General features: G+C 49.4%; 1 protein-coding gene across 1 annotated transcript; it reads right to left on the reverse strand.

The window, feature by feature from the left end:
• Positions 1 to 12,197: 12,197 nt before the first annotated feature.
• On the reverse strand, positions 12,198 to 20,045 carry LOC101599167 (keratin, type I cuticular Ha2). The gene is made up of 7 exons (XM_004655408.2): positions 19,569 to 20,045; positions 17,808 to 17,890; positions 17,485 to 17,641; positions 15,736 to 15,897; positions 15,528 to 15,653; positions 14,635 to 14,855; positions 12,198 to 12,327 (listed from the first exon to the last, which is right to left on the reverse strand). Exons 1-7 carry the CDS (start codon positions 20,043 to 20,045, stop codon positions 12,198 to 12,200), a joined length of 1,356 nt encoding a protein of 451 aa, XP_004655465.1.
• Between the last annotated feature and the right edge of the window lie 1,000 nt (positions 20,046 to 21,045).

Genomic DNA, 21,045 nt, shown 5'->3' on the forward strand with positions numbered 1-21,045 from the left:
TGCAAATGAACTCCAGAAGCACACCCCATCTTGTGCATCTGGCTAACGTGGGTCCTGGGGAATCGAGCCTTGAACTGGGGTCCTCAGGCTTCACAGGCAAGTGCTTAACCACTAAGCCATCTCTCCAGCCCCTTACATTTTTAAGGGGAACATTCATCATGGTGTGGAAAGCATAATTCAAATAGAAAGCTGGCTCACATTGTCACACGTCAGGGAGGAAGCAGCAAGAGTGAGCTAGCTCTGAATAACAAGTGGTAAACTAATAAACCTCAGGGTCCACGCTGAGCAACACACCCCCTCCAGCAAGGGTCCACCTTGCAAAAGATTAACTTTCCTATATTGTCACCACCTGGGGACCAAGTATTCAAAACCATGAGCCAATGGGGGACGTTTCATTGAAGCCACCACACTGTGTCACTGTGAGCCTTCTTTGTGTTTTGCTTGCTTAATTTTAAAGTTGGCTATTAAGCACACACCATATGTCTTGGGAGACTGATCCATGGTGTTTTTTAATCCTTACCTCATTTCTGTGATGTGATGTAATGTGATGTGATGTGATGTGATGTGATGTGATGTGATGTGATGTGATGTGATGTGATGTTGGTATTCAAAGTCGAGCCTTTAACCTGCTCCACACCTGTCTTGCTGGCATGGTGTTAATCCCCAGTGGAAGATCCGCTTCATTAGTCTTATATGTGACATCTCCGTATATTCTCTGCTGTTCTGTTTTCTTTTGAAGCTGACATGTCTGCTGACTTATCTGTAAAAGGCTTCACCTTGCCACCCCTGTGCTCAGCATCGGCAACACTAACTCTAACTCCTCTCTGCTCTTTCCCTGGATAAACTAAGGCTGTGCTCTTCTTCCAAGTGTAAGCTCCTCTGATGATCAGCCTTTATAAACAAACTCCACATGTGTTCCCCTTAAGTTCCTTAACTGGTTACCTACTACTCCAACTTTTTACCTATAGCCTTGAGAGCAAACAAGATGTGCTTCCCTGATAAAAGATGAGCTCCCTAGGAAAATAACTGCCACTTTAAGAAATAAAAAATGATCAAAGGAGCTAGAAACTGGGCAGGAAGTTCAAATGGAGATATGAAACAAAAGCATTCTATAGTGTTCTCTTCACGTCTCAGAAAATATGCATATGGGGATACCAAAGCAATCAGGCAGCTGTGGGGTAACCATCAAGATGTCAGGGAAAGCTTTGTCCCCTGAATGGTTACTCTACATGTTCCATGTTCTGTTAGCCCTTGGGAACCTGGATCCAAGACTGTTTTATTTTTTTTAAGATTTTTATTTATTTATTATAGACACAGAGAGAGAATGGGCATGCCAGGGCCTCTAGCCACTGCAAATGAACTCCAGATGCATGTCCACCTTGTACATCTGGCTTATGTGGGACCTGGAGTATCAAACCTGGATCCTTAGACTTCATAGGCAAGCGCCTTAACTGCTAAGCCATCTCTCTAGCCCTCAAGACTGTTTTTTATGTCCTAAGGATTAATGATAGTAGGCACATAAAGCCCTAGGAATGAGAAAAACTTAATGTGGAACAAGATCCTCCAAAGCGATTACAACTTGATGTTTGAGAAAATAAATATTTTCCAGAACTCTCTGAGGATTGAACAAAAGGTAATCCTACATCTAACTCATTGGGGTTACATATGTGTGTATATATATTTTTTTGAACCACAGTGTGTAAGAGTCTTATCAAGAAAAAGTGCACAGGCTGGGGAGGTGAGTCCACTGCTAAAGTGCTTTGCCTTGCAAGCATGAGGACCTGAGCTTGATTCCCAAGAACCCATGTAAAACATCTGGCATAGTGGCACATGCTTGTAATCCCAACACTGGGGAGGTGGAAACAGAAGGGTCCCTGGGGCTCACTGGCCAGCTCCAGACCACTGAGACACCTTGGCTCAAAAAAGGTGGACGATGTTCTTGAGGATGACATCTGAGGTTGCTCTCTGGTCTCCACATGTATGTAAACATCCATACACCTGTACCCATACACACAAGAACATATGCACGTGTACACATAAAAAGAAAAAAAAGAAGTACACAATGCCAAGCCAGGCGTGGTGGTGCACTCCTTTCATTCCAGCACTTGGGAGGCAGAGGTAAGATGATCACTGTGAGATCGGGGTCACTCTGAGACTACCAGGTGAATTCTAGATCAGCCTAGGCTAGAGCGAGACCCTACCTGTTTCTAAAACATAGTGCTGGGAGCTAGAGAGATGGATCAGTGGTTAAGACACTTGCCTGCAAAGCCTAACAACCCAGGCTCAATTCCCTAGTACCCAGGTAAGGCCAGATGCACAAAATGGTGTGTGCATCTAGAGTTTGTTTGCAGTGGCTAAAGGCCATGGCATATTCTCTCTCTCTCTTTCTCTCTTTCTCTCTTTCCCTCTCTCTCTCTCTCTCTCTCTCTCTCTCTCTCTCTCTCTCTCTCTCTCTCTCTCTTCCTCTCTCTCTCTCTCTCTCAATGTAGCTACCTATCTCTCTGTCCTTCTATTCTTACAAATAACTAAATATATCAATAAGTGAGAGAAAAAGGTATGGAGTTACAGGCTGGTACCTGGAAAATATACCTACCCCTTTTCCATCATGGCTTTTACTGCAGGAAGGCACATGGGGAATTGTGCCCTGTGGAGAACATTATCTATCACACATTGCCCTCCCTCCCTCCTTCCCTTTCTTCTCCTTTCCTTATTCCCCCATCTCTTTTATCCTCTCTCTCTCTGTCTCTCTCTCCCTCTCTCTCTCTCTGTCTCTCTCTCTTTCTCTTTCTTTCGGCATGTTCCTTCCACCCTCAGGAACTGTGGCTCCATCCTCCCCACCACTTTACTGGGTCATGCCTGTATCCCTAGAGTCCAGCACACAGCCTGGCTCCCCAACATATTCGAGTGAGTAGGTAATAAACCTGGTGTGGCCAAACAAAGCTTATATGTTGAGCCAATGAAACGAAATCATAGATTCTTAAGCAATGTGGAAAAAATAAATACACAACCAGGGATGTGCTTATGAATTAGCTCTCAAACAAAGAAAAACAAAGCCACCGTTTGTAGTGCATGCCATTTTTTCCAACAACAGCAAAGCCAGCAATGTGCCTCTACATGAAGACTTGGGAAAAGTGCAAATTCAACTCCTGTGAGAGCCAGTACCCACATTCCATTTGACCCCACTTTCCAAAACCAGATCCATGACAATGTGGCGGGGGAGGTTGCATATCAATTGATTGCATCAATTCTAGAGGTCACAGTTGATAAGACATGCAAAGGGTGACCTTCAGAAAAGACAAAGGTGTGTGGTCATGGTGCTGCCCACACACAGCTTCACCATCTCACCCCACAATGAGGGGCTGTTTGCCCACAGAGCCCTGTGGTGGTTTTAACATAAAATGTCCCCTATAGCTTCATGTGTTTGAGATTAAGCCTCATATTTAATCCTCATCCCATGGAGCCTTTGGGGGGGATTGGAGCCTTGCCTGAGGAAGTGTGTTACTGGGGGTGAACCTTGAAGTTGATTAGTCCAGCCCATCGAGTACTCAGGGCTAGCTCACTCTTGCTGCTTCCGCCCAGCTGAAGTGACAAGATGGGACAGTCCACTTTACCTGCCATGGTAAAACTTCCCCCCTTGAACCTGGAAGCCTAAATAAACCGCTTCGTTTATCAGATGCTTCTGGTCAGTTGTTTTGTCCCAACAATGAGAAGATAACTGCTATGAACCCCCAAGTCCCAGGTGGACAGTGGGTCTAAGGAAAATCAGGCAACCCCTGAAAAGAAAGGCCAAACTCGCTAATGGGGTTTGTGCATCCCTAGGAACAAGCCTCTCTGCTAAGGCCGTGCGCTGCCCTTCCAAATCAGCCCTTCCCTTCCTCTGGTACCGCAGTGACCCTGGACAGGTACAGATCCATGTGGACAGTTAAGCAGTAGGAACAGGAAACCAGCATAATCTAGATGACTTTGGTTTTGTTTTGTTTGTTGTTTCAAGGCAGGGTGTCACTCTAACCCAGGCTGACCTGGAAAACTCTGACTGAGGTTGGCCTTGAACTCATAACCATCTTCCCATCTCAGTCTTCTGAGTGCTGGGATCAAGAGTGTGCACCACCGCTCTTGGCCGATTAGGTGACTTGTGACAAAGAACCCAGTACGGCTTGATGTCTAGCTTCACACTGTGCTTAAAAATATGCCCGTGTTGAGTCGGGCGTGGTGGCGCACGCCTTTAATCCCAGCACTCGGGAGGCAGAGGTAGGAGGATTGCCGAGAGTTTGAGGCCACCCTGAGACTCCATGGTGAATTCCAGGTCAGCCTGAGCCAGAGTGAGACCCTACCTCGGAAAACCAAAAAAAAAAAGAAAAAAAAAATATGCCCGTGTGTGGACATTTACTAAACTAGTTTGTCATCCTCCAGGGCAGTGGTTCTTCAGCCAGCAGCGGCATTGCTTGGGACCGTGTTCGAAATAGGCATTCTCAGATCCTAGACCTGCTGTATCAGAAACTCTGGGATTAGGCCCTTGGTTGGCCACAAACTCTCCAGGAGATGCTGACAAGCCCTCAGATTAGATAAGCACTGCTCTGGGATCAGGTGTTTGATTCAGGTGTCCCCCATAAACTTAAGTGTTCTGAATGCTAGGTTCCCAGCTGATGGCAATTTGGAAATTAACGCCTCCTGGAGACAGTGTATTGTTGGGGGCGGGCTTATGGGTATTACAGCCAGTGTCCCCTTGCCAGTGTTTGGCACACTTTCCTGTTGCTATTGTCCACCTTATGTTGGCCGGGGGGGATGTCCACCCTCTGCTCATGCCATCATTTTCCCCTGCCACGGTGGAGCCTCCCTTCGAGTCTGTAAGGCAAAATAAACCCCTTTTTCCCACAAGCTGCTCTTGGCTGGGTGATTCTTGCCAGCAATGCGAACCTGACTGCAGCAGATCGGCAACCTCTGAAATGAACTCACATCCTGTCTCCCTGCTAAGCCCGCTGTGAGCAGGTTCTTACCTTGGCAGCACCTGAGAATCCCCAGGAAACTTCTAGAAACTGATACCCAAGCACATCCAGACTGATGATATCAGTATTCCTATAAGTGGGACCCAGATATTAGCTGTATGGGTGGTTCTAATATGAATCCGAGGTTTAAAATAAGTGATTTAGAAAGCTGTGGTGGGAAAAAAGGAGTGGGAAAGGGGTCTATAGAGAAGAGCATCACTTTGGAATCAGAAGCGCAGATTCTGGAACTAGGAAGATGACTCCGCAGTGGAAGGACCTTGCCTGCAAAGCCTATAGACCTGGGCTCAATTGCGCAGCACCCACAGAAAAACCAGATGCACAGAGTTGCATACATCTGGAATCTGTTTGCAGCAACAAGAGGCCCTGGCATGCCCAAAGACACTCTCTCTCTCTCTCTCTCTCTCTCTCTCTCTCTCTCTCTCTTTGTCTTTCTCTTTCTCTTTCACTCTTAATCTCTCATAAACAAATAAAAAGGGTTTAAAAAAGATTATGGGAGTTGTCAATAAAAGTTTAAAAAGATGAAGTGTAGATTCTGGCTTTATTATGGAACGGAACTTGGTGTGTGTGTGTGTGTGTGTGTGTGTGTGTGTGTGTGCATGTGCATTTATGTGCAGATGGACACACCTCATGTGGAGGCCAGACTAGGATGTCAGGTGTCCTCTATCACTTTTCTGCCTCATTTCTTTGGGACGGCATCTCTCACTGAACCGAGAGCTTGCCACTCTTCGGCTAGACTGGACGACCAGAGCCCCAGCGATGTTCCCGTCCCTGCCTCTGCTCCACGCTGCGGCTACAGGCGTGTACAACCCCTCTTGGCCTGTACGTGGGAGCTGGGGGTCCAGCTCAGGTCTTTCTGATTGCTCAGCATCATCTCTCCAGCCCCTAAAGGTTTTATTGAAGACAAAGAGCTCTCCTTTCCTCTTATGGCAAATGAGGAATAGAAAACCGTCCCTGGGAGCAACTAGGGAGAACTGGTGTCTCAGAAAGTGGAATCATTGTTTGCTACTGAAACTACGTTGAATTAAACCATCCAAGACTGAAAGGTCTTGTCTGTCATTCTGAAATCCAAAACATTCTGAAGACCGACTTTTCCTATTGCTTACTTGTCTTTGTATAGAACCTACTTACACTACTTAGTATAAACAGAACACTTCACAGCATAATTAGTAATGTGTTTGCTTACAAGTCCTTCCTCACGCCCAGGAGAGGTCTGGACAAGAGCCTAGACAATGGGGCTCATCAAGGAACTGGCTGGGTATCTTTCACATGAAATGCAGGATTAATGTTGATTCTGATGGGTGTTGGAGCTCTGTGAGAGTACGGCCCCACACCTGTGGCATGTGGGGACCCATGTATCATGTCAGTCACACGCAGAGGACAGGCATTCTCAGAGCAGGAAGAAGTCCATCACAGCTCACCTCCTCCTTGGTCTAGACATCCAGCAGGAGTCTAGAATCTAGGATGAAGCTCCTGGCGTTTGGTGCTGGATCTGACACCCAGTACGTAGACAGAAGTAGGAACTGGGGAGAGAAAGTCTCACACAAGATCGATTTCCTTCTAGAACCGTCAGCTGTGTCAGGTCTAGGGAACCCATAAGCAGGTTGTAAGCCACACCGCCTAGACTCACGAGCTACAGATGCTGCTTTGCTGGTTCCCAAGCAGAGCTTCCCAACTCCGAAGCACTGTCTTCCACCCACTGACAAGGAACCTGAGGTCCTTACCACCCTGGACCAGCACTGTGTGAGAAAGTCTCCCCTAGGCCTGGTCATAGACATCAGTTCAAAATCAAGCCCATGTCATTAAACTTCACAAGTATGTGCCTTGACTGCTGAACCATCTCTCCAGCCCCAGAGTTGAGTTTTTTGTTGCTGTTGTTGTTGTTGTTTTAATAATTTTTTGCTTATTTTTTATATATTTATTTGAGAGTAACAGGACAGAGAAAGAAAAAGGCAGATAGATAGAGAATGGGCACGCCAGGGCCTCCAGTCACTGTAACCGAACCGCAGATGCAGGCGCCCCCTTGTGCATCCGGCTAACGTGGGTCCTGGGGAATCGAGCCTTGAACTAGGGTCCTTAGGCTTCACAGGCAAGCGCTTAACCGCTAAGCCATCTCTCCAGCCCCAAGTTGAGTTTGTTTACTTAAAGAAGAGTGAAAATTCTTTTTGAGCAAAGTAAGCTTTACCATGTGGTGAGGGTTGCCATGTGCCCCGCACTCCATAGATGTTCCAGGCACCCATGTAAAATGCCAGCTTCCCCCTTGCCCCATGTTTGCACCGGGTAAAGTGCTGGATAAGGAGAAAGATTCAAAATGAAGAGTCAGACGTGGGGAGAACAGAGGATACTCTAAGGAACCACACCCCATTGCTACAGGCGGGCGCCTATGGCAAGTAGGGAAGGAGCGAAGATGGTCACGATACCCATCTCTAGCCTGTGTTCCTCTGTTAGAGGGACGGCTCAGTGGGGCGCTGGGTTCGAGGTCTGTGAAGCTGCAGCTCCTTGTACACTGTCTTTCCAGGACGCTGCGTCTGTGGGTCTTTAACGTGGAGCAGGGGCAAGGCCAGCTGTCAACAGGAGGCGCTGCCTGGGAAGGATAACACCCAAGCCCAAGGAAGTCTGCCACTCTTCCTGGTCAACCTCCACTTGGCTTCTGCCAGCTCCTAGCTCTTCGTCCCTTTTCTAACTCTGACCCTCTTGGATTTAGTCCCACCCAAACCCTCAGAATGTGGGCAGAATACAGCCAGAGTCTTTCCAGAATCATCTCTAACCCAACTCACAATAAAGCCCTCATTCCCGCTGTCTCTTCACGAGCCAGACTCCTCTGTCCGCCTTTCTGCCACCATTCTAGTCTTCCAGTCTCCCACCAGACTTGCCAACGAAGAGCTGCTGGCCACATCCAAGGGCTTCTCTAGTCCACAAACCAGTTCCAGACGCCTGTGGACCACATGGTCAGCAGAGCCCTCACTCTTGGTATCAGTTTTGGGGTATTTGTTACTTCTCCCCTGGCAAGAACGATGTAACAGAGGAAGAGTTTGCCTGGGCTCACAGTCTGAGGGCGCAGACCGTCATGATGAAGATGTGATCACACTATGTACAGAGCATTTTCAGTGATAAGCATTGTCATGAGCTTTAGCAAAAGGCAAAGGATTTATGCAATCTGAAGAGAAACCAGAGTATTGTCGTGGGCTAGATATGCCAACAACACCTCAAAACAGGTAGGATTCACCCCATGCTGAAAGGGAAGAGGCCAAGATATACAGAGACTAAGAGATCTGCCCAAAAGCCCACAGCATATTAGTAGCAAGGTTGAGATTCTAGCCCAGGGCTCCTAAGCCAAAACTCTTTTTTTTTCTTTCTCTTTAGGCCAAGATCTTTATTGTGTGTTTGTTTCCTTGTTGTGGCAAAAGAAGACAATGTTATCTTGACCACATATTTAAAAAGAGAGAGATCAGAACTTGGGAAATGGTCTCGGCAGTTAAAAAGAAATAGATATTAATCCAATGAAATCCAGAACGTTCTACTTAGCCAAATTAAAATCATTGCATGTTAAAGTTTTAAAAACTCCAAAAGGAGAGAATAGGGAGGAACCAAGAATCAACTACACCAGAGTGGCCATCACTTTTCTGTGGCCCTGCTGACATTTTCTATATACCAGGGTTAATTAAACTCCAAAGGCTTTGATATGAGGGCAGCGTTCCTCTGAAAAACCCATGTGTGGAACACTCCAGAAGGTTCTGATGCTAGTGAGGCATAAATACTTCCCAAAGCCCTTGCCCAGGGCTCCTTGAACTATCAATAAGATAGACGGGGCAGGAAAATATGCAGCTTGGATGTAACCACTCAGATATGGAAGGTGCTGGCCACCCATTTCCAGCAGGGGGCGCAACTCCAGGCCCTGGGCAGTGGGGCTTGGTTTCATATAAAAATCTTTAACAAGCATTTTGGGTGGTCAGGCAGGTCCTAGCGAGTTTCAGTGACACACGGGTGTGGAAATGGGGAACTGGTTACATTGGATAATATACACTTAGGGGAGGCAGGAAAGGAGCCTGCAGAAGTCCCCAAGGGTCCAGAAGCCCGCCCTGTGCAATCATTCTGGGTCTCATTAAAGGATGCAGAGATCTGAGACGAGTGGTTGCTAGTGGGTTGTTGCTTCCCCCCCACCCACCCCGCCAGCCCAAAGGCAGCTACACTCCCAGGGGAAAGTTTCAGCATTTGAGAAAAAAAAGTCAATCCATCCTTAGGAAAAGGAAGAATGAGGAAAGGGAAATATTTATTACACTGAAATAATAATAAGCTTAGAAGCTTATTATTCTCGGGTGCTTGGAGAAAGCACAATGCGCTTAGGAAGACCTGCTGGGCTTGGCATGGAAACACTTGGCTTCAACTCACACCTGCGGTTGTGTGTCTGTGAGCGCATCTTTCCTTCCCTCCGGGACTTAGACTCTGTAAAATGGGAGAGGCTGGGCCAGATCACCTGCAAGGCTCCTTCTGGTCTGGAAGTCCAGGGCAGCTCTATCCCATAACACTTTCTGTGGTTGTGGGAACATTCTACTTGGTACCACTAAAGACAATGCACACATACATAGTCACCCCGAGCTGGCACAACTAAGGACTATTTTGTTTTCCCCCAATCTATTTAATTTTGCCTAATTAAAAATTAAATAGTCATGTGTAGATAGCAGTTTCCATACTGGATAGGACAGATCTAGGATTCTAGAACCACAGATTTGGTCAGGTCTAAGATGTGTATCAAAGTAAGTACATTATAGAAAACTTTTGCAGAGAAAAGATTACAAATTTGCACCCAATTAGGAAGGAACCCACCCAGCCAGGAGCCCCTCTCTCTGACCATCTCTGAGCCTTGAACCTCCACCTCTCTTACCAGCCAGGGCCCGTAGCTTGCAGAGCAGGCCATACGAACCTGTGCTGTTAAGCTAATGGCCTTGTCTTCCAGGCAAGCATGAAGGATCATGTCCAGAGAGCACCCAGACAGCTATGGATCTAGTCCATGTTTCACGATTTCTCGGCAGAGCTGGAGGGCAGAGAATAGAAACATCGCTGGGCTCATTAAGGAAGAGCTGTGTGTTCGGAAGGTAAAATTCCAGGCTCCTTCCTCTTTACCTGCCATGGCCAGCCCTTTGCCAAAGCCAGTCCTTCACCAGGTTACTTACATTGAGCCCATATTTTTCCAGTTAATCACAATCGCTTTGGTTGGAAACCTGTCAGCTGCCTTCATAGACTACAGTCCTGCCTCTCAGCCATTCTGTCTACACTCTTTGGTGAAACGTCTTAAAATACCACTCTGGTCATGTCATCCTTTGGCTTGAATCCCATAGCAGCCCTCCCTCTGCCTTTTGAATAGAGGCCAGGCTCTGTGTGGGGTACCTGAGTCTCCCCCCGCCAATACAGTCCAATGCTTTTCTCCCTTTGAGCAGTATTACCATCAATTATTCATCCAGGCATCAGCTGCTCCAAACAGCAGGGCCACTCAACTCCTCCAGAGGGTGACCACCATTCCACTGCAGACCCCACACACATACTTGCGCTCTGTAGATTCCCATTCTACCTCCAAACCCACCTGAAATCCCTCCAGCTACTGGGAAGCCTTTTGGTATCCCTAAGCTAATGCCTCTGATTTTTGATGTGTTAAAACAACACCCTGGACAGCTAGACTTTGGGTTCAAATTTTTGCCCTTGCATGTTAATCATGGTCAGAAAATTCAGCCTCTCCCTCTGCCTCAACTTCCTTTGTCAGAAATGGACACAATGCCAACCTTCCAAGGCGGTCATGAAAATTCCATGTATTAATTTTGGCCGAGATGGCTGAGGATTCGATGCATACTAAGTGCTCAAAAGAGAATGGCACTGCACTTGGTGGTTCCCAGCTACTCGGAGGCTGAGGCAAGAGGTCGGCAAGTTTAAGGACAGCCTGGGCTTCAGAGTAAGTTCAAGGCCAGCTTGGGCACCTTAGTAAGACCCTGTCTCAAAATAAAAGGTTTTTAAAAGCAGGGGCAAAAGCCAGGTGTGGTGGTGCACACCTTTAATCCCAGCATTCCAGAAGCAAAGGTAGGAAGATCGCCATGAGTTCGAGGCCACCCTGAGACCACAGAGTGAATTCCAGGTCAGCCTGGGCTAGAACAAGCCCCTACCTCAACAACAACAACAACAACAACAAAGCAGGGGCCAGAGCTCTTCTGCCTCACAGCAGTTCTGAGCCGCTCTGCTCATCGTGGCAAGGGTGCATAGCACACAATACGTGCACAAGGTGGCCCGTGTACAAGTCCAACCCATGCGTGCACTTGTCCTATTAGAGTAGCAGAGTGCTTAGTAAGAACGTGATTACCGGTTTTGCCTGGATTCCGTCAAGGCAACAGATGGGTCAAGATGATGGTCCTGGATGCACAGCTCTCCAACCATGTGACTTGGATCCTGGATCCACCACTTTCTAACTATGTGACTTTGGGGCAGTCTCTTAGCCTCTCTGAGCCTCAGTCTCCTCATTGACAAAATGGAAGAAGCAATGCTACCTTGTTCACAGATTGTTACTAGGATTAAATGAGGCGCTATTAACTGAGTATATGGGGACCAGTGTTGGGTTAGTCACCCTTTAATGCAGACCCTGCACCTACGAGCATTCACTGAAATCGTCTTGAATGGATGAGCACATTGTGAGAACTGGAATGCGATTTGGAGGTAAGTTTGTTAGAGTCTTAATCTCAGTGACAACAGACTCCCCCTAGGTTCCTGACGTGGTCACCTCCTTTCTCTCTTTATTCTTCTATTACTTCGCTCCGGTGCCATTGCCTGGTTTAAACCGGTCCATGGCATGCAGGCCTTTTGGGGGGGGGGACCACCTCTTAAATCTGTGTGGAATACACTAGTGTACGCGACAAAGAAAGAAACACCGCAGGGCCGATGAACGGAGCTTTATTCGCTGGTTCACTGAGAACACGTGTGCTTTGAGACAGCCCAGACAGCTAGAAGCATCCCCAAAGGTGACCCTTCGCCCGCAGAAACGGAGGAGGCATCTTCGCAGCCACGGGAGCAGGAGCGCCCCCTGGAGCATCAGAGCGCGCAGGCAGCGGTCCACTTCCTGCCTCTGCTCAGGGCAATCCAAAGCGGTCCAGCTGGCCCCGCGCTTCCGGTGGTGGCCGAGGAACTGCCGTCGGATCCCGGCACTGAGAGGTGCCCAGAGCTTCAGTAGCGGCTCTGGAGGCCGGGGGAGCAAGGCACGCAGACAGTGTGGGGCGCACAGACTGAACGGGGCACCCCGGGGGAGGGCGCGCAGGGCCCGCAGGAGGGAGTGGAGCAGGGGTGGCCGGGCAGCCTGCAAGAGAAAGCCGCAGCGCAACGCGGCAGGGTCAGGGCAGGAGCCAGCCCGTGCCAGCTCCATCCTCAGACACCTCCCAAACGGCTCCACTGCTTACCGCCTCCAAACGGCTTTCCTGGTCCCAACCTCCACCATCTCCGCCTCCTGCGTTCTCTCAAGACCTACCAACTGATCTCGCCCAATGGGTTGAACTGTTACGTCCTCCCTGAAGCCTCCTTAGCTCAGTGTTAGGTCCCCCTGCGGCACCATGCGCCTTCTTCCATCGTGATGGGTAATTGTCTTATGTATGGTCTGTCCTCCATAGGAGGCGGTGGGGTCCGCAGCTGTGTGTGTGCCCACCCAACCGCCCCCACACACACACACACACACAAACCTGGCATAGAACAGGCACTTAAAGGTGTGTTGAGTAGGAAGAAATAATAAATGAGAGTGCAATGAACACACGTGGCAAAAGGAAACGGGATGATCTCAGAGACCGACAGGCTGAGGCACAAAGGCAGAAATCACACGCTGGACACTGGACGGAGACCAAATAGCTCAGAGAGCCACTAAGGAAGCCTGAGGGCCACATTCATCCTGAAATGGGTTTAATTTGTCAGGCACTCGATTCTTTTTTTTTTTTATTATTGATTGAAAATATTTTAAGATCAAGAAAATTGTAAACTTGGGAGTGTAAGGGGGGGGGTGGGAATCCAGATTTCAGCTTCCCTTAAAAAGTCAGAAGATCCAGCAGCATTGGACCTGCATCTCATATTGGGGGCCTGGTCCTAGGGAGACAGGACTGTTCTCCTTCAATACAGCTCAAGCTCCCTGGTCTCCACAGTCCTCACAAGTCACACACCCCATGTGTATGTTAATGGCCCTGTCCTTGCACACGTGTGGCTTGGTAACACTTGCCCTGGGGAATAAGAATCTGAATGGCAGAGAAGCAAGACTAATGCGGAACACGAAATTGCTACCTGCCTGATAGGAGGGGAAATGATGATATCAAAATAGAAGAGGGACGACTTGGAAAGAAGGGCTTCAGTGAAGGCAGGAAAAGGAGAGAGGAGCTGGGAGGCATGTTGTCTATGTGTATGGAGGTTGTCAATAAAAAGTCTTTAAGGGCTGGAGAGATGGCTTAGCGGTTAAGCGCTTGCCTGTGAAGCCTAAGGACCCCAGTTCGAGGCTCGATTCCCCAGGACCCACGTTAGCCAGATGCACAAGGGGGCACACGCGTCTGGAGTTCGTTAGCAGTGGCTGGAGGCCCTGGCGCACCCATTCTCTCTCTCTCTCTCTCTCTCTCTCTCTCTCTGTGTGTGTGTGTGTGTGTGTGTGTGTGTGTGTGTGTGTCTTTCTCTCTATATAACACTCAAATAAGTAAATAAAAATTTTAAAAAATAAAATAAAATAAATAGTTGGGGGCTGGAGAAACAGCTCAATGGCTAAGGCGCTTGCCTGCAAAGCCTAATGACCAGATGCATAAAGCGGCACACACATCTGGAATTCTTTGCAGTGGCTGGTAGCCCTGGCATGTCCGTTCTCTGTGTGTCTATATGTCTGTCTCTCTTCTCTCTATCTCTCTCTGCTTACAAATAAATAAAAATATCTTTAAAGGGCTGGAGAGATGGCTTAGCAGTTAAGGCACTTGCCTGCAAAACCTAAGAACTCATATTCAAATCTCCAGATCCCACATAGCCAGTGTTGAACAGGCATCACAAGGGGGCGCACTCATTTGGAGTTTACTCACAGGGACCCAAGGCCCTGGCATGCCCATTCTCTCTCTCTCTCAAAATAAGTAATTTTTTAAATTTTTTAAAAGTAATGGAGAGCAGGGCTGGAGAGATGGCTCAGAAGTTAAGGTGCTTGCCTACAAAGCCTAAAGATGGGGATTCATTTCCCCAGTACCCACGTAAAGCCAGATGCACAAGGCTAGAGACCTTGGCATGCCTTCAATCTCTCTCTCTCTCCTTTGAAATAATAAAAAAAAAAAAGTGGAGAGTGTTGCTGAAGATGACAGACACCCAAAGTCCTCCAGCCTTCTTCACACATATGTGTACACACACACACGCACACACACACACAGACACACACACACACACACACATTTTTTAAAGGAGTTTGTCAACTTGGAGTTGGTTTCTTCTGGACCAGGTTTGAGTGCAGCCTAAGCATCATCACACGCTAACTTCCTGGTGGCTTCTCAATAGTGACAGGGTGCTAAGTGGATGTCCCTTAAATACGTATAGATCCACTTACTCCCTATGTCCACCTGCCCCCAACCCTTATGCACATCTCGCCAGAGCTTCTCCCCAGCCCACATACTTGCTGTCCTCGCTCTCCAGCAGGCCTCGGTACGTGTTGATCTCGCCCTCCAGCCGGGCCTTCACGTCCAGCAGCACCTGGTACTCGTGGTTCTGCCGCTCCAGGTCACAGCGGATGTCGGACAGCTGGGACTCCACGCTGGTGATCATGCACTGCATTTGACCCAGCTGGGAGCTGTAGCGGGCCTCCGTCTCTGTCAGGGTGTTTTCCAGAGAGTCCCTCTGAGGCAAAGGAAGGGCATAACCATAAGGGGGGAAAGCTATTTCCCATGGCTTGCTTCAGACAGAACGAAGAAGAGCCAAGTCTCGCTTGAATGGGGTGAATGACCCCTCCCTACCTACGTCACTGCTGAAACAATGGTCCAGAAAGGTCAAGTAAGTATTTAAAGTGAAATGGCAGGTCCGTGACAGAAGCAGGGTTTGAACCCAAGTCCTGAACCTGATCCTAACTCTCTCACTCCTTCTACTCACCCAGGCTGCCCTCCATGCTTTGGATTTGAGGTTTTCCAATAGGACATCATATGTGAGCATGATTTTCAGCCCACTAGAGTCACATGGGAGCCCTTGAAAAATACCCAGGTGCAGGCCCAGGCCCCGGCTCTAGAGACTCTCATTCAGTTGGTCTAGAGAAGAACCTGTGTGTCAAGACTTTTTAAAGCTCTTAAGGGTAACATTGAGAACCAGGGCTTGGTAAGATAAGCTAGCTAGACGACAAGCATTTGAGGGAAGTTGACCTCCAATGGGGAACACATCCCTGAGCTGGATCCTGGGAGTAACCTCCCTCCAGGAAAGTCAGCTGGGGAATGATCCGTGGTGGTCGAATCTTGTCATCCTCCTTCCGGCACAAGCTCCCAGACTGGGAGGGGCAGAGAACGCCCCACCAGCCGCACTCACCAGGCTGTGTTGAGCCTGCAGCTCGATCTCCAGCGTGTTGACTGTTCGCCTCAGATCAATGATGTCCGACTGGTAGCTCTGAAGCTGCTCGGAGCTTGTGGCCACTTGCTTGTTAAGCTCGTCCATCTGCAGTGAGGGGAAGGAGAAGGATGGGAGCTCCTTCCCTGGCACATGAAGGAGACCAGCCCCTAGAGGAGGTGTTCCCCACCTGCATGTTGAACCATTCCTCCACGTCTCTGCGGTTGGTCTCCACCATGGCCTCATACTGACATCGCATCTCCTCCAACATCCTTGTCAGGTCCACAGGGGGCGCAGCATCCACCTCAATGTTGAGGCGGTCACCAAGCTGTTGTCGGAGGACACCAACTTCCTGCAGAGGCACAAGACCCCAGGCAAGTGTGAAAAAGCACAGCCCCAGCTCGCCTACCTGGAGAGACCTGGAAAAAAGAAATGTAGCAAGAGGGCTGGAGAGATGGCTTAGCGGTTAAGGCACTTGCCTGCAAAGCCTCGGGACCCAGGCTTGACTCTTCAGATCCCACATAAGCCACACACACAAGGTGACACAAGCACTTAAGGTTGCACATGAGCACAAGGTGGCACACGCATCTGGAGTTCCAGTACAGTAGCTGGAGGCCCTGGTGTGCCAATTCTCTCCCCGCCCTCTCGGTCACACACACACACACACACACACACACACACACACACACTTGCCCTCTTGCTTTAAAAAAGAAATAAAGCCAATCTGTTGGGCTTGCCTCAAAAAAAAAAAAAATGTAGCGAGAGATGCCACAGATCTTGGCAGTAGAGAGGCCCTTCTAGGACCAAAGGCCACCCTGCAGTGCCTCCATAATCTTCCACATCCAGCTCAAGACCCTTGTGACACCTCCTGTTGCTTGAGCAGAGGTGCAGTGAATGGCAAGGTAGGTTTGATCCACTTGGGGAAAAAAAAAAAAAAAACGGGAAGCCCACGCCCACTGTTTCCTCAGCATACTAGCAGCCTTGCTCGTCCGGGACGGAGGGCCGCAGAGCCTGGCTCCGTTTGTCTCGAGGGCCAGGTTAGAGCAGCACCTCTCCAGACTTGGCTGCCAACGAGAGAAAGTTGTCACTGAGGCTGCCCGGGTGTATGATAATGGCTCATTAGTGACTTCTTGATACAGTTCCCAGCTCTCTGCTTTCAGCAGGATGAGTCAGGAGCCCGAGGGTGCTCAGCGAAGTGCATGCTGATGGGTTGTTGATTTATACTTAAGCCAAAGGAATCCCAGCCAGGCTCCAGGCACACTTGTTCATTCAGATCCCCAGTGAAGAGTTTGAGAGTCAACTCGAGGAGGACAAAAACACCGCACTGCAGGTGGACCGGCCTCCGCAGCACCCAGGGGCCCAGAGCAGGGGGCTTTCCGACCGATGAGGACAGAGAAAATGGATGTGCCTTCAGTTTACACATCTTATATTTAAATAGAACAGAGGGAGAGAAAGAGATGGGGGAAGAGAGAGGCAGGATGGAAAAGAGGAGGAAACCATTGAAGTCCGACGTTCTCTCAGGCCGCCCGATGGGAGTCTGACCATTGTGTCACCCAATCCCCACTGTACCACTGAACTGGGATGTGGCCCTTTCCAGAAGGACAAATACAATCACTACCAGGGACCTTTGGCAGTCACCCTGGCCCCAGAAACACAGAAGAAAGAGATACATTTCTGAGCACCCACCAAGAGGCAGGTGTTTCATGCCCAGAAACTGGCTTGTATCCACAAGCCATGGAATCCTCACAAAAACCCTGTTTGATGGTACGAGCCCTGCTGCGCAGGTGAGGAGGCTCAGAGAGCTTACCTATACCAGGCAAAGTCACAGAAACCATTTATGGCAGGCCCGGCGATTTCAACCCAAATCTATGCAACCCCAAGCCCTGCATTCTTCTCCGTCTGCCTCCCAGGGCCTCCCCAGCTGGACTTCTGCCCTCACCTCCTCATGGCTCCTCTTGAGACACAGCAGCTCCTCCTTCAGGGACTCCACCTGCGCCTCCAGGTCAGCCTTGTTGAGGGTCAGATCGTCCAGGATCCTGCGCAGGCCGTTGGTATCTGCCTCCACCAGCTGCCGCAGGGCCAGCTCCGTCTCGTACCTGCAGAAGGTCAGGGTCAGCAACTGAGGGTTGAGTAAAACTGTACACAGAACACAGGGAGCACTTGAAGGGCTGTCACTGCCTAACCCTATGTGATATTGATGGAAGTGCACCCCAAGAGCCTACGGGGAGAGGACTGCCACCCACAGTCCCCTGCCACACTCACTTGGTCCTGAAGTCATCCGCAGCCAGCTTGGCATTGTCAATGTGCACGATCATCCTGGCATTCTCAGCCTTGGTGCACAGAACCTGTGTAGAGAGGGGGGTTGGTCCGAGATGAAAAGCAGAAGAAACAGCCCCATAGCCGTCTCTAGGATGTCCCTCTCCCAAGGAACTCTGGGAAATATTTACACTCTGAAGATCTTTTTTTTTTTTTTTTTTTTTTTTTTGTATTTTGAGGTAGGGCCTCACTCTAGTCCAGGCTGACCTGGAATTCACTGTGTAGCCTCAGGGTGGCCTCGGACCCACAGTGATCCTCCTACCTCTGCCTCCCGAGTGCTGTGATTAAAGACGTGTGCCACCACGCCCAGAGATTTTGAGATTTACTTTTTTGTTGTTGTTGTTCATTTTTTATTTATTTATTTGAGAGCGACAGACATAGAGAGAAAGACAGATAGAGGGAGAGAGAGAGAATGGGCGCGCCGAGGGCTTCCAGCCTCTGCAAACGAACTCCAGACGCGTGCGCCCCCTTGTGCATCTGGCTAACGTGGGACCTGGGGAACCGAGCCTCGAACCGGGGTCCTTAGGCTTCACAGGCAAGCGCTTAACCACTAAGCCATCTCTCCAGCCCGAGATTTACTTTTTTAAAATATTTATTTATTTATTTGAGAGAGAGAGAGAGGAAGTGGCAGATAGAATGGGCACACCAGGGCCTCCAGCCCCTACAAACAAGCTCCAGATGCATGCAGCCCCTTATGCATCTGGCTTATGTGGGTACTGGGAAATCGAACTTGGGTCCTTAGGCTTCACAGGCAAGTGCCTTAACCGTTAAGCCATCTCTCCAGCCCCTAGATTTACTTCTTAAGCATGGAAACCCATTCTGTCTGAAGTCATTCATGTGACAGAAGGGTTCAGCTTCTAATACTTTCATGGCCGTGTGTCAGCAGGAGGAGTCCTAGGTGTGTGGGTCTATGGAAGTGAGCATGGGCAAGGAGCCCGAGGACCACCTCGGTGTCATTCCTCAGGAGCACCATCCACCTTCACCTGAGACAGGGTCTTTCACTGGCCTGGCGCTCATCAAGTCTCCACCTCCCAGGCACTAGGCTCCCGAGCACACCACCACACCCAGTTTTTCACATGAGTTCTGGGGATTAACCTCAGGCTCTCATGCTTGCAAGGTGAGCACATTACGCTGTGACTTATGTCCCCAGCCCCAGCGAAAGGGTTCTTAACATTTACTAAGAATTCAACATGTGCCAAGGATGATTCCAAACATTTGGCCTGTGATTTCCTGGGAAACCTTAAAAATCTCATTAAATATAGAACCATTACTCTCCCCTTTCAAAAGAAGAGGAAAACGAGCCGGGTGTGGTTGGCGCACCCCTTTAATCCCAGCACTCGGGAAGCAGAGGTAGGAGGATGGTTGTGAGTTTGAGGCCAGCCTGAGACTACATAGTGAATTCCAGGTCAGCCTGGGCTAGAGCAAGACTTGGAGGAAAAGAGAAAAAAAAAAAAACAGAAGAGGAAACTGAGGCCTGGAGAAGGGAGGTTGCCCCCCAATGGCACTCACTGAGTTGATGGTAGACCTGATCCCAGGGTGCTTACTGCGTTAAAGAGGTCTGGCTGGCTGCTCAAATAAGGAGACAACCCTATGCCCTAGGGAGGAATCTCTCCCTGAACATCGCTTAGTAAGTGAAGAAGATTCAAATCTAGAACCCCGGCTCTTCCAGACGCCTCCCGGGCTAGTCTGTCCACAAGCTGCCCTCACCTTCTGCTGGAGATCCTCGATGGTCTGGAAGTAGGACTGGTAGTCAGGACACATGGTCAGCTCCTGACCCTGGAAGACCTCCTGGATCTTGCTCTCCAGCTCGGCGTTCTCCCTCTCCAGCTGCCGAACCTTCTCCAGGTAGCTGGCCAGGCGGTCGTTCAGGACCTGCATGGTCTCCTTCTCGCTGCCGTTGAAGGCGCCCTCGGAGAACCAGCTGTAGGTCCCCATGGAACTGGAGACGGCCGGCCGGCAGTTGCTGGGCTGACAGGAGCTGGACAGGTAGGTCTTCGAGAGACAGCTGGCTGGCCGGTAGGCAGTAGGCATGCAGATGGATGGCATGCATTTCATGGGCTGGCACACATAACCCAGGCAGAGCTCTGTCCTGCAGCCCATGTTAGCAGAGCAGATGGACGAAGGCCGGGCACAGTTCTTGACCGAAGTTGATGAGGAATTAGTAACGCAGCAGTTGGATGTCATAGTGGGGGACCCTTTCTCCCCCCACAGCAGCTCCCTGGATGTCTACAAGCTCCATCCTGCCCTGGCCTTTTTATACTGTCGGAGTGAGGGGGCTCACACTACAAATCATCATGGGGGTTCAGGCTGTTGATGTTTACACCCAGCTCCGGAGGAAGCCACTAATTAATTTATAATTTGGTCTCCAATAAGGAGTTGCTTTCCTCATAAAAGAAGCCAGGCTTGTCATTTGGCTAAAGCAAGACTCTGGGCTCCTGTCGCTGGTCACCAAGGGAAAGCTTCAAGTCATATCTTCAAAGGATCGGCTCTTTAACTAGGCCTTCATTATCAGGGCGCGGCTGCGGGCACTGCCCTGAGCTACCAGTGACCTTGCCCACTGCTCCCCCACCTGCACCTGCCCGAGGAAGGTGGCCAGCCTACAAGAGAGGCGGCTGCCCCTTTTAATGAAAGCATTCCTTGTCAGGAGAGGCCTGGCCCCTTAACAAGGAAATGTGTGGGTGACAGAAGCGGCTGGCAGTGGCATAAATGTGGAGAGATAGGAGAGAGACCGGTAGCTTCAGAACATACATTATCCTCTCAGCCAGGGAAAGGAAATGACAGCTTAGAAGAGAGAAGAAACTTAAGATACAGGAAACGTAAGGATCAGGGACTTTTTGTTGTTTTTGTTGACAACTTCCATAATTGTAAACAATATCCCGTGGTAATTCCCTCCTCCCCCCCCCACTTGCCCCTTTGAAACTCCACTCTCCATCATATCCCCTCCCCCTCTTTTTTATTTTGATGTTATGATTTTCCCCTTCTATCATGATGGTCTTGTGTAGGTAGTAGTGTCAGGCACTGTGAGGTCATGGATATCCAGGCCATTTTGTGTCTGGAGGAGCACGTTGTAAGGAGTCCTACCCTTCCTTTGGCTCTTACATTCTTTCTGCTTCTGCAGTGGACCCTGAGCCTTGGAAGGTGGGGTAGAGATCTGGGTCATTTTTTTCAGGGGGATGCAACTGAG

Source organism: Jaculus jaculus, chromosome 9, assembly GCF_020740685.1.
Source record: "Jaculus jaculus isolate mJacJac1 chromosome 9, mJacJac1.mat.Y.cur, whole genome shotgun sequence".
In the NCBI taxonomy this organism is placed as follows: Eukaryota; Metazoa; Chordata; class Mammalia; order Rodentia; family Dipodidae; genus Jaculus; species Jaculus jaculus.

Bases quoted from the DNA above. Each gene is read 5' to 3' on its own strand.
- LOC101599167 (XM_004655408.2), bottom strand. From the start codon at position 20,045: ATGACATCCAACTGCTGCGTTACTAATTCCTCATCAACTTCGGTCAAG. The intron at 15,898-17,484 runs GTGAGGGCAGAA...GTGCCTCTGCAG, and splicing joins TCAAGAGGAGCCATGAGGAG to GAAGTTGGTGTCCTCCGACA. The intron at 15,654-15,735 runs GTGGGGAACACC...CCCTCACTGCAG, and splicing joins AGGAATGGTTCAACATGCAG to ATGGACGAGCTTAACAAGCA.